Source organism: Chenopodium album, chromosome 21, assembly GCF_948465745.1.
Source record: "Chenopodium album chromosome 21, dcCheAlbu1.1, whole genome shotgun sequence".
Taxonomy (NCBI): Eukaryota; Viridiplantae; Streptophyta; class Magnoliopsida; order Caryophyllales; family Amaranthaceae; genus Chenopodium; species Chenopodium album.
The window spans coordinates 11,642,979-11,652,787 of NC_137854.1; the positions used below are offsets into that span (position 1 = coordinate 11,642,979).

General features: G+C 35.5%; 2 protein-coding genes across 2 annotated transcripts; one reads left to right on the forward strand and one right to left on the reverse strand.

Annotated features, from left to right (window-relative positions):
- The first annotated feature begins 1,156 nt into the window (after positions 1–1,156).
- On the forward strand, positions 1,157–3,407 carry LOC145602776 (F-box/FBD/LRR-repeat protein At1g13570-like). The gene is made up of 4 exons (XM_081658932.1): positions 1,157–1,361; positions 1,840–2,689; positions 2,774–2,932; positions 3,050–3,407. Exons 2-4 carry the CDS (start codon positions 1,874–1,876, stop codon positions 3,341–3,343), a joined length of 1,269 nt encoding a protein of 422 aa, XP_081515058.1. The 5' UTR covers positions 1,157–1,361; positions 1,840–1,873; the 3' UTR covers positions 3,344–3,407.
- Positions 3,408–5,449: 2,042 nt separating this feature from the next.
- Positions 5,450–9,425, reverse strand: LOC145602311 (protein CLAVATA3 INSENSITIVE RECEPTOR KINASE 5-like). Its single transcript, XM_081658501.1, has 11 exons — positions 8,998–9,425; positions 8,776–8,908; positions 8,503–8,574; positions 8,245–8,388; positions 8,004–8,075; positions 7,845–7,904; positions 7,631–7,728; positions 7,357–7,509; positions 6,920–7,261; positions 6,281–6,660; positions 5,450–6,198 (listed from the first exon to the last, which is right to left on the reverse strand). The coding sequence occupies exons 1-11, from the start codon at positions 9,101–9,103 to the stop codon at positions 5,878–5,880; spliced, it is 1,881 nt and encodes a 626-aa protein (XP_081514627.1). The 5' UTR covers positions 9,104–9,425; the 3' UTR covers positions 5,450–5,877.
- Positions 9,426–9,809: the final 384 nt, after the last annotated feature.

Consider the following 9,809-nt stretch of genomic DNA (forward strand, 5'->3'; position numbering starts at 1 on the left):
AAAAAAATAGAGTAACTCTAATTATATTCAGAATATAACCCCTTATCATACCTATTGAGTATCAACCCTTATATAATAAAGTAACCCCGCCCCTACAACACTAACAGAATAATTCCTATATTACAGTATCAATTTAGTAACCCACATAATCGTAACAGAGTAACCCCTTTAACACTAAATGAGTCCCTATAGTGAGTGGCCAACCACATATAAAAGTTACTCCCCTTGTTTTGACGGAATCGAACCCTATACTAATAATTATGCTTAGCTAATACCTTCCATTGTCGAATGAAATTATAAAGATATACTGTAATTTTTGGCTCGATTGTCAAATGTTAACTCAGTCATTAATACAATATTTATATACTTTTATGCCTCTAAAATGATGCAGCTTGGGATTACAATACCCAATGCTAAATTTACACTTGAAAGAAACAGTGGATAAGATTCAAACTCGTGACCTTCTTATTACTCTACCTCTTAATATCATGTTACAAAATCAAATAATTGAGCTTAACTATAACTAAATTCACCAAACAATTAGTAATGTGTCCAACGCACTAATTGAGCTTAACTCGAATCTTGGTTATTCAAGACTTGATTCCACTTTGACCTACCCTTTTTTTTTTTTTTTTTTTTTTTTTTTTTCTTTTAGGAACTATTAAGACCTACTCATTTCAATACAAGTTCTTTTAGATCTTAAAACTTGGTAAGATATATGACACGCCAATTTATGTCAACAAAAACTAATTTTGCTCTAATATCACGCGACCAAATAAATAAATGAGGATTTTTTTTTTTTTTTTGAAATGAAATAAAAAAAAAAAAAAAGGATAAAAGAAATAGAGATGTTAAAAACTGACTCGACGAGTCCAATGTAATCTGACCCAAAAAAAAAAAATTTAAAAAAAAAAATTTAAATCAAATTTTGGCTCATAGAAAGTACACAATAATTTCTAGCAAATGAAAAATTGGGATAGGATCTTTTGTTCGGGGCTATTTACAACTAGCCAACTAAGAATTCTCGAATATGACTCAATTTTAAAACCGATACAACCTAATATTACCAAATCCGAACCAAGTACTAGTCAAATTGACATCTTTAAAAAGAAGCACTTTAAAGTTTAAACATTTGGAGTTTAGCTAAAGTGAAAAACTTCTCAATTTGATTTGTTTAGGGGGAACTTCAACTTCTTACATAACGCCACCTTCCACCGATACGGTTTCAAGTTTCAACTCATCAAAGTTTCTCAAACCATCATCCATTTTTTTCTTGCATTGCCATTTTGACGAATTTCTGCATAAACGCACCAACTCATTCATTCCGATTTCCTACCATTATCACACCCAATTGTTTTTCGGTGAGTTCTTACTTCGTTGATTTGGGTTTGTATCAATTTCTCCTATATTACTATTTAATTTGATTGATTATAGTTTGTTGGGTTTTATGCTTTATGATTTGAATGTTCGTTTGCTGCATTCTATGTCATTTGATTTAGAATGGGTATTTTGAATCAATTAATGGGTCAAATTTCACATTTTTAAGGATGTGAGATATGTCAAAGTATTCTAATTGGGTTTCTGGGATTTTATTCCTAATTATAAAATTAATTGAATTGGCAATTTCCCTTCTTTTTCAATTTTTATTGAATTCTATGGCCTAATTTTGAATTTTTAGCTATTTATTTGATTGTTGTTGGGGTTTTCTTCAATTTGGTGACAAGGGTTTTGTCAAGATTACATTTTGATCCCAACTAGTGATTTTTCACATTGTTTCTTTGATTTTATGATCATAAGTATTTGATTTCTGATAAATTTTTCTTAATGTATTTGTGATAGGTGATCTTGTCATACTGTTGAATTTGTGTGATAAATGGATAATGAAACAGCTCCAGATTTACTTAGTGATCTGCCACTTAGTATAATTGAGATTATCCTTTGCTTACTGCCTATAAGAGATGCTGTTAGAATGAGCACATTGTCAACTAAATGGAGGTATAGATGGGCTAACCTTCCACAGCTTACTTTCTGTGACAATTGTGTCAGTCCTGTGCCGGACAAGTCGGTAGTCGAAAACAAGCTTAAAAACTTTATTACCCATGCCCTTTTTCTCCACAAAGGCCCCATTCATAAGTTTAAGATTTGTACTTCGATCCTTCAGAGTTGCCCTGATATTGATCAGTGGCTACTTTTCCTCTCGAGGAATGATGTTAGGGAGCTCACCCTTGAATTGAGTGATGGTGAGTGGTTCAGGGTGCCAACTTGTCTGTTTTCTTTCAAGAAATTGACTCTTTTGGAGCTTTGTCGATGTGAATTGGATCCTCCGCCTGGGTTTAGAGGGTTTATGTGCTTGCGTACCTTGACACTCAATCAAGTTTTGGTGACACCTGAAGCAATTGAAAGCCTAATTACTAGCTGTCCTCTACTTGAGAGTTTAACATTGTCATACTATGATGGTTTGGACTTGAATGTCAATGCCTCTAATCTTAAGTACTTGCACCTAGAAGGTGAATTCAAAGATTTATGTCTCGAAAATACCCCAATGCTGGAAGAAGTCTCTATCTCTTTGTATATGAACACAGATGAAATTCAGGAGCATTTTGAGCAACTTTCAGGTTGCAATTTCGTCCAGTTTCTTGGTGGTGTACCCAATCTCAAAAGGCTAGCTGGACATGTCTACTTTACGAAGGTAACATGAGTATATGACCTTATATATCACCTCAGGAGTATGACTATGCTGCATCCTTATTTTGTTCTGTATATTTTTTTCCAGTATTTAAGCATAGGCATTGAGCAGTGGACACCGTCACTGACTTATAGCCATCTAAAGATCATTGAATTAAATCAAGTAAGTTTTGAGGACATGAAAGAGTTATTGGTTGTTCTTCGCCTGATTACAAACTCCCCAAACTTGCAGGAGCTTCAGATCTCTGTAAGTCATGATGAAGTTCATTAGTTTAGAATTAATCTACACTGCACTTATGATTTCTGTTACGTATGTTGAATTTTTTTTTTTTTTTTTTTTAATTTTCTCCTGTTTTGTGCTTAGGGTTCATCAAACGCAAATGTCATACTGGAAGCACCTAACTTAGACTTTTGGGAGACAGAATGTCCTCCAGATTGCACATTCAAACAGTTGAAAACCGTGAAGATGACAGATATTTATGGAGTGCCTCATGAGATGGAATTAATAAAAATTTTACTGGGCAACTCTCCAGCTCTTGAAAAGATGAGTATAGTGCCCTGTATATATGTTACAGAGTTAAAAGTGGATATGCTGGTAGAATTAGTAAGAATGCGACGAGCCTCTCCTCTAGCTGAAATTCAGTTTATCCAAGAATGAATATTGTGCATTTTCAGAATGCATTCCCTCAGAGTATAAGGTACACCATGTAACCAATTCATTCCCTTGCAATAAAAAAAGAAACTCCATGAAACCATTCTTTTCCAAAATGTCATGTATGAAATTCTATGCGTTGCATGTAAATTTATATGAAAGTGAAAACTGTGGATGAATAATTTCTCTGCATCATTTCTGATTACAGTAATCTGATATACTGTAATTCTGTAGACTATGTAACTGCAAAGATAGAATCATCATGGGAAAATTGAGGTTGATTTGCATTTTTGCTCAATCCATAATAATACCTATTCATTGTGTTTGAATTGTTTTAGACATTCTTTCAAAGTTCTACTTTTATCATACTACCCCCATTTTAAAGTAATGGTTACGGTTTTTGTTATTTTGGTCGTTTCAAAATAATGGTTACATATCAGTATCTATGTACCTCATTAATATATTATTTCTTTCTTAACTTTTGCCCAACTTACTTTATGCGGAGTATTATGCAGAGTAATTGTGTTTACAATATCCCCCTATTATACATTATTTTTTTTCTTTCATTTTCATATGTTATTCCCCCTTTTGTTCACTGCTATCCTGTTGGCTGAACCTGAAAAATACCATGTTTTGGGCAGAATATTTGAACTTGGCACTTTATTTTATAAATAATTGGGATTTGGCCAGCCTAAATGTAAATGTTGGTTAAATTTCCAGCCCAGCCTAAAAGCCTGCTCTATCTGGTCCAAAATGTTTGGACTGCACATGAGCTTGGCATAGTCCAATGGCGCGAAAGGGCCTTTAATTTATATGTCAAAGGTTGATCTAACTCGCTCATGATTCTTTATTTTGAAACGTAGGATAAACAAGCAATTGAGTGTGTGATGTGCTATAGCCTATAGGCGCATCCTAAATTCTTCGACGTTTGCACACCATGAAAGGTGACACACTTCAAGAAAGGGAACCTTAAAGACCACCCAAACTTGTCATTGTTTTAACTTTTTGTAATCTTTGCCCATCTTTCTCTCTGTTCGCTTACACTCTCCTCTTTCCTAACCAACCACCGATCCAACCACCACTGCCGCCACCACTTGTCTAGCAACTTGACAACCTTACTGCTGATGAGAACCTTCACTGTCAATGTACAGTGAATTATCGGTTTAACAATTTTTATTTTTAAAAAGAAAAAACCAAAAAACGACCTAGGCATTTGGAAAATATTTTGCCAACTCACCACCTAAGCAAAGTCGTCCATAGAGGATGCCTCATGCCTATGCCTAGGTTGAGACGGATCCCCAAACTCTCTCTGTCTCTCACCTTTATAAATGGGTTTTGAATTCTTGGGGGAGGGCCATTGCCGGTGCCGTGTTGATACCTCGAGCTCACGAAATCAATTGCATTAAGGAAATGATCTCCGACCTCAGCTCATTTATCAAGCATTCTAATGAAGATTGGAATGCCAACAATATTGTTGTTATTGTATAATAAATGTTTATGCATTGTTTTTTTGGTGTAAATGAGCAGCAAGGGAAATACAAATCGTACACAGACCCTCAGTTTTAACCACTAGGTTAAGACTTTATTGGTTCATTGTTTATGTGCCGTAGCATCATGAGCTCACATGAAAAAATGTCGATAGAGCAATTTCTAAGGATCAAGTTAAACACTTTTAAATAGTCGAGGTGTAGGACTGCCTTAATTTTAGCAGGCTCTGCAGCTTGTTTGTGAGATGGATGCATTTTGATGTATGTTTTGGTTTAAACCAGCTTCATCAAGGTAGTTTTGCATCAAGGTTTGGCGTCAAAAACATTGTCATGTTAATTAACCTTTGTTCAGTTCAATCTATAATCATTGTTAAAGCTCTAGTGAATCATTATTTTAAGTTGTCATTAAGTTCAACTACAATCATTAGCAAATCAGCAATGTATAATAATTTGTCTCTTTGCTGAGTACTAAACCAACCAGGCTAAGTGGCTCTTGTGCATGTTCTTTGAATTCACACTGATATTGCGGAGTAACCTTTGTTGAGTCTAATCTATAGTCATTGTCGATCATTTCGAAACAGCAAAATTTCGAAAGATGCCCAAACATGAGACAATTAAGTCACAATCAATCTGGCAGTATCTTCATTAAAGGAAAGCTACACGAATACGAATATATAAATATATTATACACTCTTCTTTGACGTATGGCTGGAATATTACACATTTCAAAATGCCACTCTATATGCTTACAAGTCTAGGATATCTCAAATTGTAAGGTAAAAAAACAGGAACCCTCATTCACACTGCACTATTCTAATGAACTTGATGCACTCTTTAACAAGATTCTTCATGCAGTCAAGAAAGTGGGTCACCTGAATTCCTCGTTCTATTTCTGGATTCTGATTCTGTACAATGCCAAGTTATAGACAGACTCTGATGAGCTTCACTTACTGATTTACGATGATGTTCAACAAAACCAGATCGTCTGATTCCATGATCTTGTTGAATTAACAAGACCTCTAACTCTATGCAAAATATATATAAATAGGACTGTCATCTAGGTCCAGAGAGCTCCATTGCTTGAACAAGCAATGAAGAATCGTCAGTAAGGTCAGAGTACCGCTCTGATGAGGAGAACTCGTTGCCTCTGCTCCTTGTGGAATCAGCTCTTTGAGAAGCTTCCCATTTCTCTGCAAGACCATCTCCCTCGAGCATCCTTACCACTTCTGACATCCTTGGTCTCTGGTTAGGGAGGAATTGAGTACATAGAAGAGCTACTTGGACTATTTCGTCAAGCTCAATCCTGTCATACTCATTCTGCAAGTCCTTGTCTACCATAATCTCTAGCTTCTTTTCTTGGTGAATCTTCTTCACCTGCAAAGACAGCCAAAATTTTAGAGGAAAATAATATTTAAAAAAAGTATTGTACTATTTTCCTTAAAATAAATTTGCTTACCCAATCTAACATAACTCCTTTCTGGTTTGCTGCTTTTCCAAAATCTAGTGCCCTCTGACCAGTTATTAACTCTAGGAGCAGGATTCCAAATCCAAAGACATCAGTTTTTTCTGAAGATTGTCCAGTAGAGAGGTATTCTGGAGCTATATGACCCACGGTGCCACGAACAGCTGTAGTGACATGTGAATCCTGGTGGTCCAATAGCTTAGCCAAACCAAAATCTCCGACAATGGCCTCACAGCAATCGTCCAGCAGGATATTAGCTGCCTTAACATCCCTGTGTATTATCTTAGGATCACATTGCTCATGAAGGTATAGTAGTCCCCTAGCTGCCCCTAATGCAATTCGTTTTCTGGTACCCCAGTCTAGCGCTGGTTTTGCTGCATTGTCAATTGTTGTGAATAGACACAATTAGCATCTTTCCAAACATTGACAGGAGTGAAGGTTATGCAATTTTGTTTGCACCAAAACATAAATTAAAGATTAAAGATTCGTTCTTTTCATCTGAATTTTCCTTGACGTATCTTAGTTGTATTGTTGTATATTCATATATTGAGATTAGGAAGCCCTTATTGGAATTTATGTAAACTTAGCTATCTAAGGTGAAAAGAAAGCAAGATTATGCTTAATGCCCTTTACCTTTGAGACGAGAAGCAACACTCCCATTCGACATGTAAGGGTAGACCAAAAGCCTCTCTGTGGAGGTCATACAAAAGCCATTTAGGCGTAACAGATTCCTGTGTACAGCCAAGCTGATCATCTCAACTTCAGTCTGAAATTGGATCTCCCCACCAATGGCATTCCCATCCTTGAGCCTCTTAACTGCAACAATAGTACCATCTGAAAGGTGTCCTTTGTACACAATCCCAAAACCACCCTTCCCAATTATGTTTTTGCTACTGAAGTTGTTTGTTGCACTTTGAAGTTCCCTAAAATGAAATCTCTTCAAATTTCCAAGGCAAACATCTTCATGATGTCGATCTGTAATGATAAATATTGTATGGTGGAATGAGACGAAGCCTCCAAGATTACATATGTACTTAATTGACATGTAGTATAATCGAGTCTTTCATTACCTTTGACATCGAAGAACATCTGTCGGTTGTGCTTGTACCGCCACCATAAAATGAATCCAAACCCACAGATCAGCAGGCAAGTGCTAGCTAAACTTGAACCTAAGGCCAGGGCAAGCTTAGCATGACCTTTAGATTTTTGAGCTGCCTGAGGACCTTCATAACAAGAAAATTCCTTACTTTCTCACATTTGCTATCTAGAATTCTTTTTTCATTACTATAATTTTTTTAAGGACATTAATAAATTTTAGAATTTAAATAAGAAATTAGTACTCACTAGCTGAATTGTTCAAATTGAAAGAAAGAGGTAACTGAGCAATTCCAAAGCAATCTTTCTCGCTCGCTGTGGCACAAATTTGGGGATTTCCTACAACACTATTATAGAATTTGGATTAATGAATGATACATGTAAATAATTTGAATTAATCACAAAACTCCTTAGGAGGCAAAATATATAGTATAAATTAATATCACTGCAATGTCACTCTCACCTGAATGTTTTTGCTTGGAATCTTGGCACAGGACCAGTCAAATTATTGTAGGACAAATCTCTAGAATATCCAAAAACAATATAAAAAAAAAATGCTAGTTAGCTTAGTTTACAAAAAAAAATCATGAATTCATGATTAAAGAAGTAGAAAGAAACATACAGGAATGTAAGCTGGCTCATGTCAGCTAAAGATAGGGGAATTTCTCCTGAGAGACTGTTGTTGTTCAACCTCCTGTTCAAAAAATTGAAGCAGATTACCATAAGTTTACAAGTCATTATGATACTACCCCTCTACCCGGAATCATTAATCACGTAGTTAGTGTAATTCGAACTACTAACACGACAACTAAATCCCGACGAATAGAGTAGGTACAACTAAATATGTAATGTTGATCACATACAAGTAATGAAGGATCTTCAAATGGGAAAGAGAAGAGGGAATTCTTCCTCTGAATTGATTATCAGAAATATCAAGTGTTTGAAGCTTTGACAACTTTCCTATTTCAGCTGGAATATGTCCAGATATATTGTTATTCTGCAGAAGCCTGTCAAAATTAATGAACAAAGAATGAATCATTAATTGAGTCTATCATTATTTTATGACATGAATAAAAATGTCCTATGTTTTTCTCTCTCATAATTAATGCTTCACCACTTACACAGTTTGGAGATTTGTCAAGTTCCCAATACTTGGTGAAAGTGTCCCATATAAGCCCTGACTTGGTATACCCCTGTTTGTTACACAATCAATATTATGTTAACTCTAGATAATGATAATCTCCCATTGGTACTGGTATGAAATAAATTCTGTTATACCGTCCACATAAACTCGGGAGCACAAAGCGTGTTTTTTAAGGTTCAGGTTAAAACCGCTAATTCAAATACCCGTTTTTCAGGTTAGATAGAGAAGTAGAAAGGGAAAGATAGCTTACAGACTAACAACTCTGTCTTCAGGAGAGCAAGAAACCATAGCCCAACTGCATGGATCAACTGCATTTCTATCCCAATTATCAAGAACACCATGTGGGTCCCTCAAAGAGTCCTTAATATCCATCAAAGCTTGAACTAAACCAAAATTACAAACACATTAAACTCATCAGCATGTCATTAAGAACAATAATTACTCAACTAATCACATTAAACACCATGATTACCTTCATAATTAACTCCATCAGGAGTAAGAAGAGCAACAGAAGAATTACACAAGAAGAAAAAGGCAATAAAACCCAGAAAAAGTTGCCTCATTTTAAACAATTTCATTGAGGCAATACGTCGAATACCTGATATACAGGTACCCAAAATGAAACAAACCCAGAAAAATAGAAAAACCCAGTTGAGATTGAGAGCAGGTGGAAAGGAGTTTGAGGTAAAAAATTCAATTTAGTGAAAAATAGAAAGGTGAATGAGAGTGCAAATTCTGGGTGTTGATGGTCTCCAGATATACAAAGAGTGTGCAAATTTCTGACAATGTGACACACCATGTCAGGAGGACCCAAAGGCAAAAAGAGGCTTTGGTGTGAGAGAGAGAGAAAAGGGGGAGTGGAGAGATGAGAAAGATGGCCAAAGTGTGAGAGGGAACCAACATGCCTGCCACTGTCTTACCAAAGCTATTGAAAGGAATAATTATTTAACAATACAATAATGCTCGTGGTGGGAATGCTCGGGATTGAATTTCGTCTATACCACTGTCTTTTGTTACTTTAAATATGAGTAAAAGAGAACGTAATAATACGAGAATAATACTCTTGTGAATATTTAGGATTAAATCTAGTCTCCATTGTGTTAATAGTGTTTCACTAATTGTCTTTTGAGACTGTTTTGAAAAGCTAATATAAACAATAGAAGGACTATCTAATAATACAATAATGCACGTCTTGTGGATGCTTGGGAAAATCAGGACACTTTCGAGTTAGGTCAGATTGAGTCGGTTTTGACATATCTAATTCGATTAAATTTTTTCTACATC

Coding starts and splice junctions, on each gene's coding strand:
- LOC145602311 (XM_081658501.1), bottom strand. CDS start 9,103: ATGAAATTGTTTAAAATGAGGCAACTTTTTCTGGGTTTTATTGCCTTT. Junction 8,389..8,502: donor TTGACAAATCTCCAAACTGT/GTAAGTGGTGAA, acceptor TAATTTTGACAG/GCTTCTGCAGAATAACAATA. Junction 7,262..7,356: donor GATGTTCTTCGATGTCAAAG/GTAATGAAAGAC, acceptor TTATCATTACAG/ATCGACATCATGAAGATGTT.
- LOC145602776 (XM_081658932.1), top strand. CDS start 1,874: ATGGATAATGAAACAGCTCCAGATTTACTTAGTGATCTGCCACTTAGT. Junction 2,690..2,773: donor GACATGTCTACTTTACGAAG/GTAACATGAGTA, acceptor ATTTTTTTCCAG/TATTTAAGCATAGGCATTGA. Junction 2,933..3,049: donor TGCAGGAGCTTCAGATCTCT/GTAAGTCATGAT, acceptor TTTTGTGCTTAG/GGTTCATCAAACGCAAATGT.